The sequence below is a fragment of the Sus scrofa genome, chromosome X (genome assembly GCF_000003025.6).
Source record: "Sus scrofa isolate TJ Tabasco breed Duroc chromosome X, Sscrofa11.1, whole genome shotgun sequence".
In the NCBI taxonomy this organism is placed as follows: domain Eukaryota; kingdom Metazoa; phylum Chordata; class Mammalia; order Artiodactyla; family Suidae; genus Sus; species Sus scrofa.
In genome coordinates this window covers 46,848,154-46,875,548 of record NC_010461.5, presented here as the reverse complement: position 1 = coordinate 46,875,548, position 27,395 = coordinate 46,848,154, and the positions used below count along the sequence as shown (strand labels likewise).

At 38.8% G+C, this 27,395-nt stretch overlaps 1 protein-coding gene across 1 annotated transcript in view; it reads left to right on the top strand.

Moving 5' to 3' along the window:
* The window catches only part of FAM120C (family with sequence similarity 120C), a 126,329-nt gene that overhangs the window by 28,684 nt on the left and 70,250 nt on the right, over window positions 1–27,395 (top strand). Inside the window, 6 exon segments of the mRNA XM_021080777.1 lie at window positions 3,443–3,571; window positions 21,593–21,695; window positions 22,525–22,601; window positions 23,046–23,326; window positions 24,066–24,339; window positions 25,114–25,285. Coding sequence (XP_020936436.1) covers window positions 3,443–3,571; window positions 21,593–21,695; window positions 22,525–22,601; window positions 23,046–23,326; window positions 24,066–24,339; window positions 25,114–25,285 — 1,036 coding nt within the window.

Genomic DNA, 27,395 nt, shown 5'->3' with positions numbered 1-27,395 from the left:
TACCCCCAATGAATGAAATAATGAGCAAAGGAAAAAAGCAGACAATTCACAAAAGAGGAAATACAGTGGCCAATAATATGACTAGGTGTTAAACCTCACTAGTGATCAGACATGAAAATTAAATGAGCAGTGTGATATTTTTTAACCTACCAGTTTAGCAAATATTGAAAAATTAGTCTACCTACGACTGTCAAGGCTGGTACTCTCATACACTTCTGGTGGTAATGTAAGTTGGTATGGTGGTATTATATTTCCCTCATTCTTTTCACTCTCCTAGGTGACCATTTCACACCCTTTCCTCAAACATCTAATGCTCCTTCCTCCTTGCTCACTCTCAGCTCATGACCTGGTTTCCCAATTTCACTGAGACAGTTGAAGCAACAGAAGAGAATTTCAACCAGCTCCTACCCTGCATACTCTGCCTGCCTCCTGTTAACTGTAGATGACCTGTCCATGTTCCTCTCTAAGGCTGGCCCCTCCAGTCTTATGCTGGTTCCATCCCCTCTTCCTAACTTAAGGGCATCACTTCAGCAATTCTCCCCTCTTTCTCCTACATCATCAGTTTCCTTCCCTTAATTGGCTCTTTCCCATCAGATGTATAAGCATGTTTCCATCTTAAAAAATAAAACAAAACCTGTTCTTGACTTTACCCCCTCCACTCAAGCTACTGCTCCATATTTCTTCTTCCCTTATAGCAAACTCTTCTAGAGAGTTGTCTGTGCTTGAGCTGTTTATTCTCCTTTTTCCCCGTTCTCTCCTCAATTTGCTTTGCTGAAATTGTTCTTAACAAAGTTACCAATGACCGTGATGTTAAAAATCCAATGACTAGCTCTCACTTTTCATCTTACTTGACCAGTCAGCAGCATATGACTCAGTTGCTCATTCCTTCATTCTTAGAATGTGTTCTTCACTTGGCTTTAAGGACACATTCTTCTAGTTTCCTTCCTACTTCACTGGCTGCTGCTTCTGACTCTTTTGTTGCTTCTTTCTCTTCTCTACTTCTTAACTTTGGAGTGTTCCTGAGTTCTATTCTCAGTCCCTTCTCTTTTCTATCCATACACACTAACTTGATGATTGATCTCATCTAGTCTCCTGACTTAAAATACCATCTGTCCATTGATGACTCCTAAATATATGTCTCCAGCTTTGATCTCCTCTTTGAACTTCAGCTTCTAATATCTAATGGCCTACTAAATATCTCAAAGAAATTCCTGATCTTTTCCCTAAATGTGTACCTCCCACAGCCTTCTGTAATTTTCTTTTTTTTTTTTTTTTTTTTTTTTTTGCTTTTTAGGGCCACACTTGCAGCATATGGAGGTTCCCAGGCTAAGGGTCAAATTGGAGCTATAGCTGCCAGCCTATGCCACAGCCACAGCAACGCAGGATCCAAGCCGTGTCTGCAACCTACACCAGAGCTCACGGCAACACCAGATCCTTAACCCACTGGGTGAGGCCAGGGATAGAACTCACAACCTCATTGTTCCTGGTCAGATTCATTTCTGCTGTGCCATGACGGGAACTCCTATGATTTTCATTAATGGCAACCTCATCCTTCCAGTTGCTCAGCCTAAAAGCCTTGTATTGATTCTTGACCTCTCTCTCTCTTTCTCATATCCCACGTCTCTTTTCAGGAAATATCATTAGTTCTTCCTTCAAAATATATCCACTTCTCACCATTTTCACAGTTACTGCCTTGGTCTAGCCACCATTCTCACCTGGATTATTAGAACACTTTACTAACTGTTGGTCTTCTGCTTGTACCTTTCCCTGCCCACCCCCAGCTTCAAATTTATTCTTAATACAACAGCCAGACTGACCATTTTGAAAACTGACTCAGATCATGTCACTTCTCTTTTCAAAGTTCTCCAGTGACTCTCTCACGTACCTAATCTTTACTATGGCCTACAAAGCCCCTGGTACAGCTCTGATCTCATCTTCCCTTTTCTTTTGCTCATAGAACCTTTGCCCTTACCATTCTTTCTACTTTTCCTGCCTCGTAGCTATTTCCTCACTCCTATAGGTTTTCTCAAATGTTCTTTTCTCAGCGTGGCCTTTCCTGACACCCTATTTAAAATTACATACCCCCCACCCCAACATACTTGTATTCCCCAGCCCCCTGTCTGCCTAGATTTTTGCCATAGCACTTATCTACATCTAGTACACTATGCATTTTACTTAATCTGTTTGTTTAACTCCTTTTACCCCATTCCAGTACAGCTACACTAGAATTCAAGCTCCTGTGAGGACAGGGAGTTTTGTCTATCTTGTTCACTGCTGTATCCCTGATACCTAGGACAGTGCCTGGCACACAGTAGGCAGTAAATACCTGAAGGAAGGGATGAATGGTATAGCCTTTTGGCTAAATAATTTATATTAAAAAGCTTTTAAGAAGTTTGTGCCCTTTGACTTCGTAATTATCATTCTAGGAAGCTTGTTAAATAATTAAAAGTGGACAACAAACCATACCTAAATTTCATCACAGCATTAAAAAAAAAACCTTATTTAAAAAAATTTCAAGCACACAAAAGTAGAAAAAATAATATAATAATATAGTGAACCACCACCATAATGTCTTACAGATCCAACAGTTATCAAGATGTGGCCACACTTGCTGGGGTTTTTGTTGTTGCTGTTGCTAACATATTTTAAAACAAGTGCCAGACCTCAAGTCATTTGACTCTCACATTCTTTGATATGCATCTCTAAAACATACAGTCATTTTCTTACATAAGCACAATGCCATTATTACTCCTAACAAAATTAATAATTTCTTGGTATCATCTTAATATCCAGTCCATAGATTTTCTTGATTGTCTCAAAAAAGCCTTTTTGTGGTTAGTTCAAATCAGGATCCAAAAACTGTCTACACATTACAACATTAACTTCAATAGCAAAAATTTGGAAGTAGCCAAAATGTATCATGAAAGAAAATTGATTAATTATGACAGTGTCATAAAACAGCGGTTATCTTGGTAGCAGGATTATGGATGATATGATTCTGTCTTTCTTTGTACTTTTCAATCTTGGTTCCAAGTGTTCTGTTCTGAGAATTAGAGGGGAAAACGAAAAGATTTTTAACTGTCTCTTGGTAAATTTAGGTAGTGGAATTGAATTCTGTATCTCACCCTTTCTTTTGTTTTGCTTTTTAGGGCCACACGTGCGGCGCATGGAAGTTCTCAGGCTAAGGGTCAAATCAGAGCTACAAGCTGCCCGCCACAGCCACAGCCATAGCAACTCGGGATCTGAGCCGTGTCTGTGACCTGCACCACAGCTCACAGCAACACCAGATCCCCACCCACTGAGCGAAGCTAGTGATCCAAGCCACATTCTCATGAATACTAGTTGGATTTGTTTCTGCTGCACCACGACGGGAACTCCCTCACCCTTTCCTTAGTGATCCATCTTTGATATCAGTGTGCCTTGCTTATCTTACTTCTTCTAGGTCAGAGCTCATCAGCTGGTTCTTCCTCCTTGTGATGTGGTAATCAAGGCTGTTTCTGAGTACGTTAGTTCCATCAAAGACCCCTCAAACCTGGATGTGGTTGGGAAGGATGTTTTCAAACAGTCTCAGGTGAGCTAGCCTTCCCCTTCTTAAGAATCACCTGTTTTCTTACCCTTTCAAGTATCACCAGCAGATCTGATCTTTTTTGTGCTGCCTACCTTCTCTCCTCCTAGCTACTTGTTTTTTCCCTGCTTAAAGATAGGTACCACAAGGTTCCCTATAGAGAACATTACCATTAAATGATTCTCTACCTTTTTCTCAGATTATTAAAATTATATAAGCTTCTTCTGGAAAATTTAGAAAATAAGTCACTTATAATCTCATTACCCAGAAATAACTTGCTGTAGTTATCACTCTGGCATATGACCTTCTCTATTTTTTTGTGTCAGTGTATATTTTAATATAAAGGAGGTCTTGCTTATTTGAGGATAATGGGTACTGAAAGAGACTACTTAAGTAGGTCCACATAAAACAGAAATCAATGTTTCATTGTTAATAGTGAAAAAAGGCCTCGACTAGGATTTAGTCTTGTGAAATGAAATGAAAATTTAGGAAAATAAGTTAGTTTTATTTTAAATAATTTCATGTATACTTGTACTTTGGGGTTTTTTGTTTTATTTTTAAAATTAACATACATTGAAACTGACTTTTGCATATGCATGTGTACAGTTATATGAATTTTTGACACATGTATAGATTTATGTAACCAGTATCACAATCAGGATTAAGAACAATTGAACCACCCCCAAAAATCTCTCATACTGTTCCTTTGTAATCACACCCAAACTCATCCCTAATCCCTGGCAACCACCAGTCTATTCTCTGTCATTATAGTTATATCTTTTAGAGAATAACATGCAAAGAGAATCATACAGTATGTAATCTTTTGAGAATGGCATTTTTCATTCAAAATAATGCCTTTTAGATTGTTCTAAGTTTTTGCATGTTTCATCTCTCAATAATTCATTCCTTTTTGTTTCCTAATAGTATACACATTCTGTGGCTATACCACAGTTTGTTTATCTACTCACCCCTAGGGGATATTTGAGTTGTTTCCAATTTTTGATCATTTGAATAGAGCTTCTATAAACATTTCTGTACAGGTTTTTGTATGAACATAGGTTTTTATTTCCTTACTATACATACCTAACAATGGAATTTCTGGGTCATATGGTAAGTGTATGTTTAACTTTATGAGACTGGCAAACCATTTTCCAGAGTGGCTACTTGCATTCCTCAACCAACACTTGTTATTGTCAGTATTTGTTATTGTCAGATTTAGTTAGTCATTCTCACAGCTGTGTAGTGGTAGCTCATCATAATTTTAATTTGCATTTCTCAAAAGATTAATGACGAACATTTTTTTTCTGTGCTTATTTGCCATCCATATATACTCTTTAGTGAATGATCTGTTCATGAATAGTCTTTTGCTAATTTTTTAATTGATTTGTTTGATTAGTTCAGTTGAGTTTCAAGAGTTCTTTGTATATTCTGCATACAAGACCTTTTGTCAGATATCTGGTTTGCAAATATTTTCTTCCAGTCTATAGTTTGTCTTTACATTTTTTAACAGTATCTTTTGCTAAGTGAAAGTTTTCCATTTTTATCTTTTATGGATCATGCTTTTGGTGTCACATCTAAGAACTCTTTGCCTAACTGCAGGCATGATGTCCTGGTTTCTTCTAAGAATTATATAGTTTTTACATTTTACATTTAGAACAAATCATCTACTTTGAGTTCATATTTTTATGAAGTCTGAGGTGTTTTGTTTTAATTTGTTTTTGCATGTTGATGTCCAGTTGTTTCAACAAAGTTTGGTGAAAAGGCTCTTCTTTGTCCATTGACTTGCCTTTGTAAAGATCAATTGTCCACATTTGGGTGGATCTATTTTTGGACTCTATTCTGTTCAGTTGATCTATGTATCTATCTCTTTTGAAATAGAACACTGTTTTGAATCTGTAGCTCTATTTTAAGTCTTTGTTGTTGTTAAGTTTTTTTTTCCTTTGACATACAGATATGTACATATTTAGTGAACTATACACTTTGAAATAATTCAAAATCACATTACATTTGCAAGAATAGCATAAAGAATTCCCATCTATCCTTTATCTAGTTTCTCTGCTATTTAACATGTTGCCACATTCACCCCATTGAATATTCTCTTACATCAACACAGAATAGTTACCACATTCAGGAAATTTAACCATCATTGTACTTTTATCTGCTCCCCAGTTCACGTTCTAGTTTTAGCAATCTTCTCTATGATGACGTTTATAAATGTTGTCTTCCTTTTCCCCATCCATCCATCTCTTTTCATCTGGAACAGATATTCGTCTTTGTGTGCGTGCGTGACATTGACATTTTTAAGGAGTACAGGCAATTATTTTATATTGTGTCTCTTAATGTGGGTTTGCCAGGTAGTTCTTCATGAGTAGGTTCAGGCTGAGACTTCTTTTTTTTCTTTTTTTTTTTTTTTTTTTTTTTATTTTCCCACTGTACAGCAAGGGGGTCAGGTTATCCTTACATGTATACATTGCAATTACAGTTTTTCCCCCACCCTTTCTTCTGTTGCAACATGAGTATCTAGACATAGTTCTCAATGCTATTCAGCAGGATCTCCTTGTAAATCTATTCTAGGTTGTGTCTGATAAGCCCAAGCTCCCGATCCCTCCCACTCCCTCCCCCTCCCATCAGGCAGCCACAAGTCTCTTCTCCAAGTCCATGATTTTCTTTTCTGAGGCGATGTTCATTTGTGCTGGATATTAGCTTCCAGTTATAAGTGATATCATATGGTATTTGTCTTTGTCTTTCTGGCTCATTTCACTCAGGATGAGATTCTCTACTTCCATCCATGTTGCTGCAAATGGCATTGTGTCATCCTTTTTTATGGCTGAGTAGTATTCCATTCTGTATATATACCACCTCTTCCGAATCCATTCATCTGTCGATGGACATTTGGATTGTTTCCATGTCCTGGCTATTGTGAAGAGTGCTGCAATGAACATGCGGGTGCAAGTGTCTCTTTTAAGTAGCGCTTTGTCCGGATAGATGCCCAAGAGTGGGATTGCGGGGTCATATGGAAGTTCTATGTATAGATTTCTAAGGTATCTCCAAACTGTTCTCCATAGTGGCTGTACCAGTTTACATTCCCACCAGCAGTGCAGGAGGGTTCCCTTTTCTCCACAGCCCCTCCAGCACTTGTTATTTGTGGACTTATGAATGATGACCATTCTGACTGGTGTGAGGTGATATCTCATGGTAGTTTTGATTTGCATTTCTCTTATAATCAGCGATGTTGAGCATTTTTTCATGTGTTTGTTGGCCATCTGTATATCTTCTTTGGAGAAATGTCTATTCAGGTCTTTTGCCCCTTTTTCCATTGATTGATTGGCTTTTTTGCTGTTGGGTTGTATAAGTTGTTTATATATTCTAGAGATTAAGCCCTTGTCAGTTGCATCATTTGAAACTGTTTTCTCCCATTCTGTAAGTTGTCTTTTTGTTTTCTTTTTGGTTTCCTTTGCTGTGCAAAAGCTTTTCAGTTTGATGAGGTCCCATGGGTTTATTTTTGCTCTAATTTCTATTGCTTTGGGAGACTGACCTGAGAAAATATTCATGAGGTTGATGTCAGAGAGTGTTTTGCCTATGTTTTCTTCTAGGAGTTTGATGGTGTCCTGTCGTATATTTAAGTCTTTCAGCCATTTTGAGTTTATTTTTGTGCATGGTGTGAGGGTGTGTTCTAGTTTCATTGCTTTGCATGCAGCTGTCCAGGTTTCCCAGCAATGCTTGCTGAATAGACTTTCCTTTTCCCATTTGATGTTCTTGCCTCCCTTGTCAAAGATTAATTTACCATAGGTGTCAGGGTTTATTTCCGGATTCTCTCTTCTGTTCCATTGGTCTGTCTGTTTTGATACCAGTACCACCCTGTTTTGATGACTGTGGCTTTGTAGTATTTCTTGAAGTCTGGGAGAGTTATGCCTCCTGCTTGGTTTTTGTTTCTCAGGATTGCTTTGGCAATTCTGGGTCTTTTGTTGTTCCATATAAATGTTTGGATTGTTTGTTCTAGTTCTGTGAAAAATGTCATGGGTAATTTGATAGGGATTGCATTGAATCTGTAGATTGCTTTGGGTAGGATGGCCATTTTCACAATATTGATTTTCCCAATCCAGGAACATGGAATATCTTTCCATTTCTTTACATCTTCTTTGATTTCTTTGATGAAAGTTTTATAGTTCTCGGCATATAGGTCCTTTACCTCTTTGGTCAGGTGTATTCCGAGGTATTTGATTTTGTGAGGTACAATTTTCAAAGGTATCGTATTTTTGTATTCCTTTTCTAATGTTTCATTGCTGGTATACAGAAATGCAACTGACTTCTGAATGTTAATCTTATATCCTGCCACTTTGCTGAATTTATTAATCAGTTCAAGGAGTTTTGGGGTTGAGTCCTTAGGGTTTTCTAGGTATAGAATCATGTCATCTGCATACAGTGACGGTTTTATCTCTTCTCTTCCTATATGGATGCCTTTTATTTCTTTTGTTTGTCTAATTGCTGTGGCTGAGACTTCTAAAACTATGTTGAATAACAGTGGTGAGAGTGGGCATCCCTGTCTTGTTCCAGATTTGAGTGAGAAGGCTTTCCGTTTTTCCCCATTGAGGATTATATTTGCTGTGGGTTTATCATAAATGGCTTTGATTATATTCAGGAATGTTCCCTCTATACCCACTTTGGCGAGGGTCTTGATCATGAATGGATGTTGAACTTTGTCAAATGCTTTTTCTGCGTCTATTGAGATGATCATATGATTTTTGACTTTTTTTTTGTTAATGTGGTGTATGATGCTGATTGATTTGCGTATGTTGAACCATCCTTGTGAACCTGGGATGAACCCAACCTGGTCATGGTGTATAATTTTTTTGGTATGTTGTTGGATTCGGTTGGCTAAGATTTTGTTGAGAATTTTTGCATCTATATTCATCAATGATATTGGGCGATAGTTTTCTTTTTTGGTGGTATCTCTGCCTGGTTTTGGAATGAGGGTGATGGTGGCCTCATAGAATGTCTTTGGGAGTATTCCTTCTTCTTCAACCTTTTGAAAGAGTTTAAGGAGGATGGGCACCAATTCCTCTTTATATGTTTGATAAAATTCACCTGCGAAGCCATCTGGTCCTGGACTTTTATTTGTAGGGAGTGATTTTATGACCTCTTCAATTTCATTTCTAGTGATTGGTCTGTTCAGTTGGTCTGTTTCTGCTTGATTCAGTTTTGGCAGGCTGTAAGATTCTAGAAAATTGTCCATTTCTTCCAGATTGTCAAACTGGTTGCCATATAGTTGTTCATAGTATTCTCTTATGGTTTTTTGTATTTCTGCTGTGTCCATTGTGATTTCTCCTTTTTCATTTCTAATTTTGGTGATTTGGGTTCTTTCTCTCCTCTTTTTAGTGAGTCTGGCCAGGGGTTTGTCAATTTTGTTCACCTTTTCAAAGAACCAGCTCTTGGTTTTATTAATTTTCTCTATTGTTTTTTGAGTCTCTATTTTATTGATTTCTTCTTTGATCTTTATAATTTCCTTCCTTCTGCTGACTTTAGGCCGTTTTTGTTCTTCTTTTTCTAATTCATTTAGGTGGAGGGTTAAGTTGTCCATTTGGGATCTTTCTTCTTTTTTGAGAAAGGCCTGGATTGCTATAAATTTCCCTCTGAGCACTGCTTTCGCAGCATCCCATAGGTTTTGAGAGGTTGTGTCTTCATTATCATTTGTTTCAAGGTAGTTTTTAATTTCCTTCTTGATTTCCTCATTGACCCATTGGTTTTTTAGTAGCATGTTGTTGAGTCTCCATGGAGTAGGTTTTTTCTCTTTCCTTTTCCCATGGTTGATTTCTATTCATGGCATTGTGGTCAGAGAAGATACTTGAGATAATTTCTATGCTCCTAAATTTATTGAGATTCGCTTCATGTCCCAATATGTGGTCGATTCTTGAGAATGTTCCATGAGCATTTGAGAAGAATGTGTATTCTGCTTTTTTTGGATGTAGTGTCCTGAAGATATCAATTAAGTCTAACTTTTCTATTGTTTCCTTTAGGATCTCGGTTGCTTTATTGGTTTTCTGTCTAGAGGATCTGTCCAGTGATGTGAGGGGGGTATTTAGGTCTCCTACTATGATTGCATTCTCATCAATATCTCCCTTTATGTCTGTTAATATTTGTTGTATGTATCTGGGTGCTCCTGTATTTGGGGCATATATGTTGACAATAGTAACATCCTCTCCTTGGATGGATCCCTTAATCATTAAATAGTGTCCTTCTTTGTCTTTCTTTATGTCTTTTGTTTTAAAGTCTATTTTGTCTGATATGAGTGTTGCGACTCCTGCTTTTCTGTCATGTCTATTGGCGTGAAGTACTTTTCCCCACCCTTTCACTTTCAATCTATGAGTATCTTTTGTCCTAAGGTGAGTTTCTTGTAGGCAGCATATTGAAGGTTTTTGCCTTTTTATCCACTCAGCCACTCTGTGTCTTTTGATTGGGGCATTCAGTCCATTGACATTTAAGGTGATAATTGATAGATGATTATTTATTGTCATTTGAACCTCGTGTTCCAGTTGATTCTATGGTTCTCCATTCTTCCTTTCTTTTTTTTTTTTTTTTTTGGTTGGATGGTCTCCTGTTATTATCTGCTTGAGTGTATTTTTTTTTCATTTTTTTCAAATGCAATATTTGGTTTTGGCTTGTGGTTGCCCTGTTTTTTAAGTATGCTAACCCCTTCCCATAATTGTGTGTTTTAGCCTGATGGTCTGCTACACTCTTCTCTGCATCTGGGGATTCCTCCGGTTCGTTTGATCTTTCCCCCGGTAGGTGACTTTCCAGGGTGCGGGATCCCTTTCTCCTCCGCAGTTCCCCTTCGGGAGTGTCCGTCCCGCTCGGATTCACCTTCTCTCACTCTCCTCTTTTCTCCCGTTCTGCCCAATAATGTCACGAACTTCTTGCCGTTATTGGAGTTTAGGTTCCTCTGCCAGCGATTGGTTGCTGTTCTGTGCGAGTCATTTCTTCTTTAGATGTGCTTTTTTTGTTGTGTTTGTGGCAGAGGGCGAGCGTGTCCCCCTACTCCTCTGCCATCTTGTCCTCCAGCCTGTTGTTAAGTCTTGAAATTGGGTAGTGACTCCTCTAATTTTATTCTTCTTTTTCAAAACTATTTTGTCTATTCTAGATCCTATGTCTTTCCATATAAATTTTAGAATAATATTGTCCATATCTACAAAAAAACCCTGGGATTTTTATTGGAATTCCTTTAAATATATGTATGAATTTGGTGAGTCTTCAAGTCCATTAATATGATATGCCTCTGCATTTATTTAGGTCATTTTGATTTCATTCATCAGTGCTTTATAGTGTTCAGCATGCAATTCTTAGTTTTTTATATTTATGCTTAAGTGTTTAATATTGGAGGCATCCATTATAAAGGATACTCTTGTTTATTTCAATTTCTAATTGTTCATCATTAGTATATAAAAATAAGATTGATTTTTATGTGTTGACCCAGTATCCTACAACCTTTCTAAATTCACTAGGAGCTCTTTGGTAGTTTTCTTGGTATTATCTATGTAGGTGATCATGTTGTCAGTGAATAGGGACAGTTTTATTTCTTTCTTTTAGAGTCTGTATGCCCACTTTTTTTCTTGACTTACTGCACTCTCTAGAATTTCTAGACAGTGTTGAATAGGAGTATTAAAAGAGGATATCCTTGTCTTCTTCCTGATCTTTGGGGAAACCATTTGCTCAGCATTAAGTATGATATTAACTATAGGTTTTTTAGATGCATATTGTTAAGTCGAGGAAGATGTCTTCTATTCCTAGTGTACTGAATGTGCTTATTAATGGATGGTATATTTTGTAAAATGCATTTTTGTATGTCTATTGGTAGTCATATGCCTTTTCTTCCTTTTTTTCTGCTGTACAGCATAGGGACCAAGTTACACGTACATATATATATATACTTTTTCCTCCCATTGTTGTGTTGTGATGTAAGGATCTAGACATAGTTCTCAGTGCTACACAGGAGGATCTCATTGTAAATCCATTCCAAGAGCAATAGTTTGCATCCATTAACCCCAAGCTCCCGATCCCTCCCACTTCCTCCCTCTACCCCCAGGCAGCCACAAGTCTATTCTCCAAGTCTATGATTTTCTTTTTGTGGAAACGTTCATTTATGCTATATTATTAGATTCCAGTTATAAGTGATATCACATGGTATTTGTCTTTTGCTTTCTGACTTATTTCACTCAGTATGAGAGTCTCTAGTTCCATCCATGTTGCTGCAAATGGCATTCTTTCGTTTTTTTATGGCTGAGTAGTATTCCATTCTGTATATATACCGCATCTTCCTAATCCAATCATCTGTTGATGGACATTTGGGTTGTTTCCACGTCTTGGCTATTGTGAATAGTGCTACAGTGAACATGCGGGTGCATGTGTCTTTTTCAAGGAAAGTGTTGTCTGGATATATGCCCAAGAGTGGGACTGCTGGGTCATATGGTAGTTCTATGTATAGATTTCTAAGATGCCTCCATACTGTTTTCCATAGTGGTTGTACCTGCTTACATTGCCACCACCAGTGCAGGAGGGTTCCCTTTTCTCCACACTCCCTCCAGCACTGGTTATTTGTGGACTTATTAATTATGGCCATTCTGACTGGTGTGAGGTGGTACCTCATGGTAGTTTTGATTTGCATTTCTCTAATAATCAGGGATGTTGAACATTTTTTCATGTGCTTGTTGGCCATCTGTACATCTTCCTTGGATAATGGTCTATTCAGGACTTTTGTCTGTTTTCCCATTGGGTTGTTGGCTTTTTTGCTTTTGAGTTGTGTAAGTTGCTTGTATATTCTAGAGATTAAGCCCTTGTCCATTGCATTATTTGAAAGTATTTTCGGAGTTCCCATCATGGCTCAGTGGTTAACGAATCCAACTAGGAACCATGAGCTTGCGGGTTCAATCCATGCCCTTGCTCAGTGGGTTAACGATCCGGTGTTGCCGTGAGCTCTGGTGTAGGTCGCAGATGCAGCTCGGATCCCTTGTTGCTGTGGCTCTGGCATAGGCTGGTGGCTACAGCTCCAATTCGACCCCTAGCCTGGGAACCTCCATATGCCACAGGAGTTGGCCCAAGAAATGGCAAAAAGACAAAAAAAAAAAAAAAAAAAAGAAAGTATTTTCTCCCATTCTGTAAGTTGTCTTTTTGTTTTCTTTTGGGTTTCCTTTCCTGTGCAAAAGCTTGCAGTTTGATTAGGTCCCATTGGCTTATTTTTGCTTTTATTTCTGTTGCCTTGGGAGAATGTGCTTTTTCTTCTTTAGTCCATTGATATTTAATTATTGAACCATCCTTGCATTCCCAGGATATGGTAAAAATGTACAATTCCTTTTTTTATACTGTTGGATTTGAATTGCTAGTATTTCATTGAGTATTTTTATACTTTTTCTTTTTTTTTGTCTTTTAGGGCCACACCCAGGGCATATGGAGGTTCCCAGGCTAGGGGTCCATTTGGAGCTGTAGCCACTGGCCTACACCACAGCCACAGCAACGTGAGATCTGAGCCACGTCTGTGACCTACACCACAGCTCTTGGCAATGCCAGATCCTTAACCCACTGAACAAGGCCAGGGATCGAACCCATGTCCTCATGGATGCTACTCAGTTTTGTTAACCACTGAGCCATGACGGGAACTCCGTTATATGTATTTTAATGAGGAATATTGGACTGTAGGTTTTGTGTGTGTGTATGTGTGGGCACATGCACACTTTGTCTGGTTTTGATATCGGAATAATGCTAGACTCATAAAATGAGTTGCCAAGTACTCCTTCCTCTTCCTTTTTTTTTGGGAAGAGATCGTGTAGAATTGGTGTTTTTCTTCTCTATTTGATAGAATTTTCCAGTTATGTATCTGGCATGGATTTCTTTGAATTTATCCTGTTTATAATTTGCTGAACTTCATGAATTTCTAAGTGTATCTTTCATTGAATTCTCAAAGTTTTCAGCTGTTATTCATACAGATTTTCTGTTTCACATTCTCCTTTACTCCTATGACTACAGTGGCATCACTGTTTCACCTTTTGGCATACCCCATGGGTCCTTGAGGCTCTGTTTTTTAAGAAATCATTTTCCTCTCTGTTTTTAACACTGGATAGTTTCTTTTGATTCATCATTAACTTTGTTGATTCTTTCCTTGGTTGCCTCTTTTCTGCTGTAGATCCCATCCAACAAATTTTTTTTTTAATTCTGGGTATTTATCTTAAGTTCTGAAATTTCCATTTGGTTCTTCTTTATGGATTATCTCTCTTTGCTATCTTTCTATTTGTTTCAAAAGTATTCCTCCTAGAAATTCTCTTGTGACACAGCTGGCTAAGGTTCGGGTCATGCTATGGTATGGGTTCCATCCCTGGCCTGGGAACTTCCACATGCTGCAGGAATGGCCAGAAACAAAAAAGTACTCCTCTTACTTTCAAGCATTTATATAAAGCTGCTTAAAGTCTTTGTCAGATAATTTCAGCATGTGTGTCATCTCAGCATTGGCATATATTGATTATTTCCATGAAATTTAAGACTTTGCTGGTTATGCCCAGGCCAAGGAAATTTTTTTTTGTCTTTTTAGGGCCACACCCGTGGCATATGGAGTTTCTCAGGCTAGGGGTCTGATCAGAGCTGTAGCTGCTGGCCTACACCACAATGCAGGATCTGAGCCACGTCTGCGACCTATACCACAGCTCACAGCAATGCTGGACCCTTAACCCACTGAGCAAGGCCAAGGATTGAACCCGTGTCCTCATGGATGCTAGTAGGGTTCGTTAACCACTGAGCCACGATGGGAACTCCACTAAATTTAGATTAGACATTTTAAATATTATATTATGAGATTCTTGGTCTTATTTCAATATAATGGGGAATGTTGACAGTTTTGTTATAAGAGGCAATTGACCCATTTATGATCAGACCGCAAGTTCTTACCATCCTATTGTGGGACTTGGTTTCACTGTCAGTGCAATTTTCTTTTCTTTTTTTTTTTTTTTGTGTCTTTTTGTCTTTTGTCTGTTGTTGTTGTTGTTGCTATTTCTTGGGCCGCTCCCGCGGCATATGGAGGTTCCCAGGCTAGGGGTCGAATCAGAGCTGTAGCCACTGGCCTACGCCAGAGCCACAGCAACGCGGGATCCGAGCCGCGCCCGCAATCCACACCACAGCTCGCGGCAACGCCGGATCGCCAACCCACTGAGCAAGGGCAGGGACTGAACCCGCAACCCCATGGTTCCCAGTCGGATTTGCCAACCACTGCGCCACGACGGGAACTCCTTCTTTTTTTTTTTTTTTAAGACCACACCTGCAGCATGTGGAAGTTCCCAGGCTAGGATCAAATCAGAGCTGCAGCTGCTGGCCTACGCCACAGCCTGTGGCAATGCCAGATCTTTAACCTACTGAGTGAGGCCAGGATTGAACCTGCATCCTCATGGATGCTAGTCAGTTTCATTACTGCTGAGCCACAACTGAAACTCCATCAGTGCAATTTTCAAAGCCTTTGCAAACCTATTTAGATCAGTCCCATGAATGCCAGCCAGTGGCTAGTGGGACTTGGGCAGTGGTTTATCTCTTCAGTTCTCAGAGTCTGTGGTCTGCTGTTTTAAGTGTCAGGTCCACACACATGCTGCTCCCTCTGTGATCCATTCAGTTCTTCCTAGTTCATTAGGCCACCCTTTTTCAGTGTCTAGGGCCAAGCAGCAGGATGACAGAGAAAAAGCATTGAAAGCTCATACTACTCTACCAAAGCCACTGCTTCTCTGATTAGAGAGGAATTTTCCTCAATCAGGGATTTAGCTTCCTGCTACTCCTCTTTTGCCACTGTTGCCATCAGACCAACACACATGAGAAGAGAAAAAAAGAAGGAAAGAAAAATGGGATATTTCCATACATTTTCTTGATTTTTCAGAGACTGTTTTCCCACTCTTCAAGCCAGAATTGGACTAGTATTTCTCTTGAAGCTCTCTTTGCCCACATCAGTAGACACTTCCAGATTTCAGAATGCATTGTATACACACCAGGGGATATTGGAGGAAAAAGAAATGCCCTCATCTTTGGTTTGGTGGTACTTTGAATTCTGGTCTTCTTCCCTAATCCTCCTGCTACTGTTTACTTTTCAGAGTTCTCAAATAGTTCCTTCTGGTTTTTATAGCTACCTTCAATTGGAATAAGATGCAGTGTACTTACTCTATCTTAACCAGAACAGAAACCTCTATATGGATGTTTTTAAATGAATAAAGAATGAAATCAGGAGTTCCCATCGTGGCGCAGCAGAAACAAATCCAACTATGAACCATGAGGTTGCAGGTTCAATCTCTGGCCTTGCTCAGTGGGTTAAGGATCCAGTGTTGCCCTGAACTGTGGGGTAGGTCACAGAGGTGGCTCAGATCTGGTGTTGCTGTGGCTGTGGTGTAGGCCAGCAGCTGTAGCTCCGATTAGACTAGACACCTAGCCTGGGAACCTCCATATGGCTCAGGTGTGGGCCTTAAAAAAAAAAAAAAAGAATGAAATAAATGTTTGGTTTAGGGGGCATAAGTTTTCCCAGCAAAATTTTTTGATAGCACTGTCTAACATCTACCGGTTCACATTTAACTTTCTAGCACAATAATAAAGAGCATTGTTTTGTTTTGTTTTTATTATTTATTTATTTTGCTTTTTAGGGCCTCACTCGTGGCATATAAGAGGTTCCCAGGCTAGGGGTCCAGTCAGAGCTTCAGCTGCTGTCCTACACCACAGCCACAGCAATGCAGGATCTAAGCCCCGTCTGTGACCTACACCACAGCTCAAGGCCACGCCAGATCCTTAACCTACTGAGCAAGGTCAGGGATCAAACCTGCAACCTCATGGTTCCTAGTTGGATTCATTTCCGCTTCGAAACGATGGGAACTCATATTTTTTTTCTTATAAAAATATACTTTGTGGGGGGTGGGGGTGATGTGCTTGGGCTATGGGATGGAAATCCTGTGAAATCAGATTGTTATGATCATTATACAACTACAGATGTGATAAATTCATTTGAGTAATTAAAAAAAAAGGGAAAAAAATATACTTTGGCTTTATTTCCCCAAAGGGCTTATATTCTTTTGATATTCAAATCATTCTCTTTTCAAGTGCTTTGCTTGCCATCATCTTTCATAATTCTCTCTACCATGGTTGTTGAACACTAACTGCACCAGCTCGTCAATAGCCTGTGGCTTCTAGCATGATGGGAGCAGTCCTCCATCATATCCCTTGACTTTAGGAAATCCTGACCTTTGTGACAGATTTGCTCATTCAGTTCATTGCTTTGGGTTGTACTCATCTGTTTACATCAGTCAATTAGGAAGAGATTGGAGTTTCCATTGTGGCTATGCAGTAACAAATCTGATTAGTATCCATGAGAATGTTGGTTTGATCCCTGGCCTCGTTCAGTGGGTTAAGGATCCAGCGTTGCCAAGAGCTGTGATGTAGATGGAAGACGTGGCTCAGATCCCGTGTTGTTGTGGCTGTGGCCGTAGGCTGGCAGCTGAAGTTCCAGTTCAACTCCTAGCCTGGGAACTTCCATATGCTGCAAGTGTGGCCCTAAAAAGGAAAAAAATAATTAGGAAGAGATTGACCTACAAAGAAAAGAAATTGACATGTTGGGTAGGGAGAGATCCTAGTGTTAAGTATGGGATACTATTTAGATGGAGAATAAATTTTCCCTTCCAATTTTTTTATTGTGGTAAAATACACATAAAATTTACTCTCAACCATTTTAAATATAGAGTTCAGTGGTATTAATGACATTCATAATATTGTGCAACCATCACCATCCATTCATCCCCGTAACTCTTTTTATGTTTTAAAACTGAAAGTCTGAATCCATTAGGTGATACCTGTCCATTCTGTCCTCTCTCCCCCTGGCAACCACCATTCTTTTAGTCTCTGATTTTGATTATGTTAGGTACCTCATGTAAGTGGAATTATGGTATTTTTTTTGAGACAGGCTCATTTTACTTAGCATATGTCCTCAAGGTTATTCCATATTGTAGCATGTATCAGAATTTCCTTCCTTTATAAGACTGAATAACATTCCATTATAGTAGATGAAGAAAAAATTTTATAAGTGCTCAGTTCAGTGATGAATATTTTTAATGTTACAGCCTTTGCTTCTCTTTGTAGCTTCATGAGTTTTGGAACTTGGATAATGACTATTCTTTTTTTTTTTTGGCTTTTTATGGCTGTACCGGCAGCATATGGAGGTTCCTGAGCTAGGGGTCAAGTCGGAGCTACAGCTGCTGGCCTATACCACAGCAACATGGGATCTGAGCCACATCTGTGACCTAAACCACGCCTCACAGCAACGCCAGATCCTCAACCCACTGAGCAAGGCCAAGGATCGAACACGCAACCTCATGGTTCCTAGTCGGATTCGTTTCTGCTGCACCACGACAGTAACTCCTGATAATGACTATTCTTAATAACAATAATCTGGAGTTCCTGTTGTGGCTCAGCAGGTTAAGAACCCTAGTACTGTCCATGAAGATGTGGGTTCGATTCCTGGCCTCGTTGAGTGAGTTAATGACCTGGCATTGCGGCAAGCTATGGCGTAGGCTGCAAGTGTGGCCCTAAAAAGGAAAAAAAAGAATCCCCTTTTCATTAAACAAAACAATTTTTTTCTTTTTTTTTTTTTTTTTTTTTTGCCTTTTAGGGCTGCACCCAAGGCATGTTGAAGTTCACAGGCTAGGGGTCAAATCGGAGCTACAGCTGCTGGCCTATACCACAGCCACAGCAACACGAGATCTGAGTGGCATCTGCGACCTACACCATGGCTCACGGCAACACCAGATCCCCGACCCACTGAGAAAGGCCAGGGATTGAACCTGCATCCTCATGGATACTAGTCATATTCATTTCCCCTGTGTCACAATGGGAATGCCAAAACAAATATTTTTAGTAGAGACTTCTGTCCTAATTCCCCCTTAAATGTTTTACAGTATTTCCTAGTCCTCTTTATATGTATGTTTTGATGTGGTAGTCATCTCAGTGTAAACATCTTTAACCTGCTTTTCCCACTTAACATTATGTCTTAAACTATTTTTCCATTGTTGCTATATAAGTTTCACAAACATTTAAAACAATTATACAATTATGAGAGCTCTTTTAAACAAACATACAAAAACTGCTAGGTAATAGTGTCAAAGTATAAGGTTCTATTCTGCTGCTTATAGCCCTCTCTGGATCTATAAAAGAAGAAGATAGGACTTAATTAAATATGATCATATATGCTACACTGAACGAACTTCTATAGATGAGGTCCCAAGTTAGACACTAGGATATACATGTGAATAAACCATTCTTTGTCGTCACAGACTTGAGGTTAAATGGGGAGGTAGAAGCACATAAATAAGTACAACAAAGTAAAAGCAATGTTTTCGTGAAAGGAAGGTTTTGATTTTAGAATTGGTTCCCCTTGAAAGAGAACAAAATGTTTGCCTTTTATGGCACAGAACAGAACACAGAAGGAAGTACACACAAGTCAGTATCTCAGGGGATTGGGCTATAGATCTATACTCACTGACATACAGCAGTTTACAAGGTATATTGTTAAGCGCAAAAAGCAATTTGAAAAATAGTATGATGATATATGATTCCCCTTACATCAAAAATGCAAAAACCATAATGGTGTACATATATATGTGTGTAAAAAACACAGCAAAAATTATGACAGAACATATACCAAACTGGTATCAGTGGTCAGTTTGGGGGATGGGAATGGGTACAGAGTAAGAGATATTAAGAAATATTCTATGTATGGCTTGTATGTCTTAGGAGATTGTATTCAGCTATTTTATGTGTTCTTAAATATAATAGGGAAATAACTAAATATATAAATAATGGAAAATTAATACAATGGAATATTATTCATATGTCATTCTGGAAGTCAGTAATTTGAAAACATTTTTTAGATGTGGAACCCTTTTTAAAAAATTATATTAAGTCCAAATTTTGAAAAAGGAGAGTGATTTTGTTTCTAAGTGATGCTGGAGAACCTGGAGATCTTGATTTCTGTTTGTGTACCTGCTATGCTTACAAATAAATCCTAGAGTGTTAGTAATTATAAGCTCTGAGAGATAAGATTATACATGTTTAAGATTTTTCTTTTTTGATTGTATCTTTTAAATTTCCTATTGAAAAACCAAGTGTTTTTTATAATTAGGGGATAGTTTTATAGAAAATATTCAACACTGGGTCTACATGGTAAATTGGGCACTCGTGCATTGATGATGAGATTATAACTTGAGACATCTGTTTTGAAAAGAGATTTAGTATCCTATGTCAAGAGTCTATGAAACTGACCATATCCTTTGACCTATATAACCTATGAAATAACTCAGTAGATTACATAAAAATATGCTTATCAGAGCATTATTTATAATGAGAAATTAGAAATGACTTTAATATTTTCTATTATTTTTGATGAAATATTATGAAGGTCATAAATTATATTGAGAGGATTTTAAAACTACATTGGAAAAGTCTTGATAAGGAAAACACCCTTCTCAGTCAGCCCCAACCCCACAGAGAGAAATAGCATTTTTACTTCTTTTGCTATAGCTAAGTTTTACTTCTGCTTGAACTTTATATGTGCTCTCTTGTGTGTTTTCTCCTTCATTCAGTATTATGTCTGAGATTAGCCCATATTGTTGCATATATCAGTACTTTGTTCTTTATTACTATATAGTTTTTATTAAGTGAGTTTACCATAATTTATCCATTTTTCTGTTGATGTGCATTTGAGTTATTTCCACTTTGGTATTGTTAAATAAAGGTGTTATTAGTATTCTTGTTCATTTCTTTTGGTGGACATATGTACTTATTTCCCCTGGGTAAATACTTAGGAGTAGGATTGCTGTGGCATATGGCAAACATATGTTTAGCTTTATAAGAAACTGCCAAACTGTTGTCCCAAACGTACCAATATACATTCCCAGCAGGAATGTATTGGAATTCTAGTTACTTCATATCCTTGCCAGTGCTATCTATATGTTTATAATTTTCAATTTTAGCCCTTCTGGTAGTTGTATAGTGATTTCACATCATGGTTTTTGTATATGTTTAAGTGCTTTTGGTTTTAATATATGTTTTTAACCACCAATTCCACTTTTGGGATATTTTCTTAAGGACATAATCTGAAATCCAGAAAAATCTTATATATATCTACATAATATATATACATATATATATGTATGTGTATATATATTCTTTGCCATGTAACTTAAAATACCCAAATGTGAGAAATGACCAAAATGTCAGGTATTAGATAAGTAGTTATGTAATTTGTGATACATTTATAATGATAAAATATTCATCCATTCAAAATCATCTTGTTGTATAATAAAAGCAAAATATCAGATTGCACACAGAGTATGGTATCAACTATAGAAAAAATATGTGCATTAAAATAGACCAGCTATACTTCAACAACAAAAAAATTGTTTTGGAGTTCTTGCTGTGGCAAGAAGTCAGTTAAGAATCCAATTGCAGCAGCTTGGGTTGCGCAGAGGAGCAATTCCATCTCTGGCTTTGTGCAGTGGGTAAGAGGGTCTGGCATTGCCACAGCTGTGGAGTAGGTCACAGTTGCAGCTCAGATTCAATCCATGGCCTGAGAACTTTCTCATACTACAGGTGCAGCCATTAAAAAAAAATAAAAATCATTATATTAAAAAATGTATTTTAATAATTAGTGGAAGGAAACACCAAAATATCTTTGGGTGATGATACAGTGTAGTTTTTTTTTTCCTATCTTTATATATTTTTCTAATAATCATGTGACCATTTTAGAATAACACAAAATGTAAGTAAAGTTTATTTTGAAACTATTTTTTGAAGTATTCCAGCTTTTATGTTCTATAATGCTCTCTCCTTATCTAATCTTTTCGGCAACATGAATAATTGCTCTCTTGGGTTTCTTTAAACATTTGATTTCTGCTACTGTTTTGACTCTCAAATTATAAATTGCATGAAAAAGACACTCTCATGTTATTTCTTCTTCTGAACATCTGATGTTCCAACATCCAGTCCAGGACAGAAGATAAAATAGAACGATTCAAGAAAGCAGTTGAGTACTATTCAGTCACAACCAAACTCTCTTCGCTGCCAGTGGGTCCCTCCTCCTTTCTAGGTAAGGCTTCCATCTGATCATGAGGTGCTCTGTCTGTAGAGGAAACTGAGTTAGTCCCTCAGGAATTCCTGGGACAGAGTGGAATTATTTATTTGTATTGCACCCTCTTAGAAGTCATTCCTGGAGTTGCAGTCATGGCTCAGCAGGTTAGGAACCCAACTAGTATCCATGAGGATGTGGGTTCGATCCCTGGCCTTGATCTTTGGGTTAAAGGATCCAACATTGCCATGAGCTGTGGTGTAGGTCATAGATGCGGCTCAGATCCCACGTCGCTGTGGCTGTGGTGTAGGCCAGCAGCTGTAGCTCCTATTTGACCCCTAGCTTGGGAACATCCATATACCACAGGTGTGGCCCTAAAAAAACAAACAAACAAAAAAAGTCATTCCTATTTGATAGACTTTCTCCCTTCGATTTCCATGTAATAAGAGAAGTGACATGACAGGAGCCTCATTTCTTGAATTTATAGGTGGGATCCAACGCCATTTCCTTAGCTTGGGCTTCTTCTGGTGCTACTCTCCGTTGTGGCCTGGTATATATAAAATAGCCCTGTCTGTGGGGTCGGGCCTGAGTTTGAATTCTACCTCTGCTGTGTACTAGCTGTGTGATCTTGGCAAGTCACTTTTGAAATGTAGCTCATGATACGTCCTTAATAGGGTTGTTATCAGAGGAAATAATTTTTGTAAAGGTCCTGGCCTGGCACATAGTAGCTATTCAATAAATTGTAACTTATTTATTAATAATAAGTTCTCAGGTGATACGGGGTTAGCAGAATGTAACAGGGTAGAATTATTAGGATTCACTAAAGTATAGCCTTTTCTCTTTGCTTCAGGCTTTCGGAATAATCGGCTTGGAAATCCTCCCCTTCCGCGAAATCAAATGGGTACTATCTCTGCTGGAAAACCAGTGGTAAGTATCTTTTAAGAAACTTGAGACCATTTGATAGCATTAGACTCAGATTGTTTCCCAATTTTAACAATCCGAGTTAAGGAGTTAGAGTGATTCAGTATTATCAGAATGTCAAAGCTGTGTATACCTATGTCACATTCTCAACTTGAGGCTGCCAAACTCTGTAAAGAAAACATCCAAATCAGTAACCACTAGGGCATTGTGAAAGCAGATTAGCTAATGTCTGAAGAATGGTTCTAAGAGACATAGATTTGTCCATTGTCCTGCCTTTGGAGTATTCTGTCCATACAGCACTGTTAGAATTAGTCATTCTCAGTAGGTTCTTTATATCCCAACAATTCCAACTACTGGCATCAGCCACTATGTCACACCTTCTGGGGGAACCATCTTGGAGCCTGGTAAAATGTTAAATAAATAGCTTTTCTGTCTGTTTTTGTCCTTTAGTTCTCTCATCACGTGCCCCAGAAAATGAAATATCCACCACCATTCCCAGTGGGACCCAGCTCCTCTCTTCTCTTCTCCCCCCATGCTTTGGGGGAATCCCATGCTTTTTCTGAGGATTCCATGCTGCAGGACAGCCCCTTTGCCAATTGGGCTGTCTCTTATGATTCCTCTGCATCCCAGTTTCCCAATTACCTGACTTCCAAATCCTCACCTCCTTTGGGACCAGACTCTTCCCACTCCTCTTCCTCTGATGGTGATGAGCCAAATGGAGCCAGCTCTGAGTAAGTATCTGTGTAGGCACCTCAGGGAACAGACTTCTGAAAGCATCTGTATTCTTTTGCTGGTAACCTTGGTAGGGAATGTGGGAAAGTATATATTCCTGGTTTTTCTCTGTGATTCTTTGCTCTTAAGTAATAAAACTCTCCCTATGCTTGGCCACTTCATGCTCATTTGGACTCTGTGGTAATTTTCAGATACCCAGCTGGTTAGAGAAGCCCTGGTATAGATGTGCTATGTATCACAGTTGTCATCTCTCAATTTGTGAGGGGGAGTAGATTGAATGTAAAAAAAAAAAATTGAAAAGACTACAGAGTTACATATTAGGACAGTTGAGTATACAGTTATATTGCTTAGGATTCTGAGAATTGAAACAGTGGGACTTTGTATAAGTTCACTTGTTCTTAGATTATTCCTCCAAGCAGATTATTCCCGAGAGACAGAGCTGCTTTGAGTTTTCAATTGTAATTATTTCCTTCGAACGTAAGTAGACTCTAAAGTTGACCTCTTATAAGGTATAAAGGATGCATTATCATTCCCATGACTTTTGATTGTTTTGATTTGTATCAAATGGAAGAAACCAGGAGGGTAGTGATGGCCACTGAGAGAGAATGTATCTGATCCAATACTAACCCATTGTCCTGGCTTCCTTGTTAGATTCCTTGGAATCAGAAAGACATCTTGAGTTGGAATGTCTTTATCAACAACCTTTCTTTCATCTACATTATCTTTTAAACCTTTTAGTCACATCACAGAAACACTTCAGCAACAGCCTGGATGGGAGGATCCAAATGGTGACAGGGGCTCCTGGGTGCAGCCCATTGATGCTGGAGTTTCCGATGCCAGCCTGGGTGATGGTGAGCCCCACATCCCATCTCTGCTCTCTATGTCTACGAGGAACCACATGGATATCACCATTCCACCCTTACCTCCGGTAGCTCCAGAAGTCTTGCGGGTTGCTGAACATAGACATCGAAGGGGTCTTATGTACCCATATATCTACCATGTTCTCACTAAGGTGAGAGAGTACCTCAACACCTACCTCCCTGCTCTCAACACTGTACTTCACATGTCCTAGGACTGTAAGTTACCAAAGAAAATTCTAATCATTGGTATGTGAATGGGACTCAGAGGGTACCAAGTGTTCCAGGGCCCTCATTGTATTAACAGTCTCTGGTTAAGTGAGACCAGCACCAGATGGGAATGTGCAGTAAATGAGGCCTGGAAGAGGTGTAATGCTAAGATTTCGAAGAAGTAATGCACCAAGTGTATGGACTCTGGTCTAGGGATGGATGGACACACTCTAAAAAGAGGCATTATGCACTTATTCTTTACCTCTTCTACTTCTCCGAAAGCTATTCACTTCCTCCAGTCTTACCATACAAATCCATCCCCCAGAAAAATGTCTAAGATGAATTTTCTCCATTATTCAGCTTTAGTCAATCCTAGCAGAGACTTTAAAAGTGGAATATAAGAGTTCTGTAGCGGCACAGAGGGTTAAGGATCCAGCACTGACACTGCAGTGATTTGGGTCAGTGCTGTACTGAAAATTTGATCCCTGGCCCAAGAACTTCCATATGCCATGGGCGTGGCCAAAAAAAATGGAATATAGCTTTATAGGTGGCTATGGTCAGCTCGGTTTGCTATAGCTTCTTTTTAGTATGAAATTCTGTCTAAATGTAAGTAGTAAATTAAATAGTTAGACTACAATTTGTTAATGGTTCTTCTCAGCTTAATTCTGAACCTTAAGGTAACTCATTTTCTTCATTCCCCTGAACCATTTTATTCTTAGGGTGAGATTAAGATCCCTGTATGTATTGAGGATGAGTGTAACATGGAGCTGCCTCCAGCTGCTCTCCTGTTCCGGTCAGCTCGTCAGTATGTATATGGGGTCCTTTTCAGTCTGGCAGAGACACAGCGTAAAATGGAACGCCTGGCCATACGGCGGCGGCTGCCTATAGAAGGTAAGTTCTGGTTCTATTGTTGACTAGAGTTTTGACTCAGCAAAAATATCTGCAAGCACATCATGCTTTTGGCTTTGGAACAGTCTTTGAGAAAGTACATAATACACAAGAATACATATCGGTGTGGGAAATGCATTAACTTAAGCCCCAATTCTTTAATCATTAAGCATTCAGGGTGATCACTACTTATAAGAACCATGCTGGGCTTTGGGAATATAGAGGTGTACCTGATGCAAACTCTCCTCCTCAGTGAGGTTTTTGCTTTGGAATCTGATCATGTAAGTGGTTGGAGCCATTGAGATGTTTTAAGCTGCAGAGTGATATGGTCAAATTAGTGTGTTCAAAGGAACCACCTGTCAGAGTGGGAACTTCCATGTGCTGTAGATATAGCAGTAAAAAGAAAAAAAAACAGCTGGATTTCTGCTTCTGGGAAGATGGAGTAGCTATAATTTTCCGTATTCTTCTGCTAAATAAAAGTAAAAGCATAGGATGTTATATATCAGACAAGCCCAATATACTCTATAATGTGAAGAGAAGGTAACAGTCTGGCTAAGGACCTTGGGATCCAAGGAATGATGCAGTAGTAAGTTCCCTGGGCTTTCTTTGTGCCTTAATATATCCCAGACTGGGGAGTTTCTGTCGTGGCACAGTGGTTAACGAATCCGACTAGGAACCATGAGGTTGCGGGTTCGGTCCCTGGCCTTGCTCATTGGGTTAAGGGTCCAGCGTTGCCGTGAGCTGTCATGTAGGTTGCAGACACGGCTCGGATCCCGCGTTGCTGTGGCTCTGGTGTAGGCCGGTGGCTACAGCTCCGATTGGACCCCTAGCCTGGGAACCTCCATATGCTGTGGGAGCGGCCCAAGAAATAGCAAAAAGACAAAAAAAAAAAAAAATCCAGCGTTGTCACTGCAGCAGTTTGGGTGGCTGCTATGGCATGGGTTTGATTCCAGGCCAGGGAACTTCTACATGCTGTGGGCAGATAAAATATATATATATATTTATATTTATATATATATATATATACATCCCAGACTGGGTTCAGGACAAGCTGGCAGCCCAGAAACACCAACATGTACAGACCAAGAAAAGCCTGCTCTCAACACTGGAGAAAAACTGTAGCCCACTCCTATCCCCACCAGCAAAGGCCAAATGAAGAATCTAGACTTTACGCTTGCCAGACTGTAACAAGGTGTGCCACCTGCTCCTGCTTTGGAGGTGTCAGACAAAGCCAGGTGGGGAGCCAGGACTTCTACTCCCACTTGACAGTAATGAGATACATTCTCCTTCACCCATCAGAGTGGTGTCATAAAAGAACTGCTAAAACATAAAATTTAAATAAGACCCAGAGCCTCTTAAAACAATACTCAAAATATCAAGATTTAAATTAAAAATCCTTCATTACACCAAGGGACTTCCCATGTGGCTTGCAACATAATTACTTGGCATTGCTTCATTACACCAGACCCAGGAAGATTTTAACTGAGATGGTAAATGGACTGAGGAAAGAAAATCTACAGGTGATATCATTGATAAGAAAAATGATTGAATTACCTGACAAGGATTTCAAAGCAGTCATCATTGAAATGCTTTGACAAATAATTCTGAACATTCTTGGTACAAATTAAAAATAGAAGTCTTAGCAAAGAGATATAATATATAAAGAAGAACAAATGGAAATTAAGAACTAAAAAATAAAATAAGTGAAATAAAATACTCAATAGATGGGTTAAACTGCAGATTGAAACAACAGAAAATAATCAGTGAATGTGGAGAAAGAATAATAGAAATTATCTAATCTGGATAGGACAGAGAAAATAGTCTGAAAAAATGACCAGGGGTAAGTGGAACTATAACAAAAGCTCTAATATTTGTGTCAATCAGAGTCTCAGAAAGAGGGAGAGATAGAGGGTAGGGCTGCAAAAGTGCTCAAAGATATAACTGAAGTATTCCCAAATTTGGAAAAAACATAAGCCTACAGATTCAAGAAACTGAGTGAATATAAACAGTATAAACTCAAAGAAATCCGTGCCAAGATACATTACAGTCAAACCTTCAAAAGCTAAAGACAAAAAATTATTTATTTATTTATTTCATTTTATTTTTACTCCTG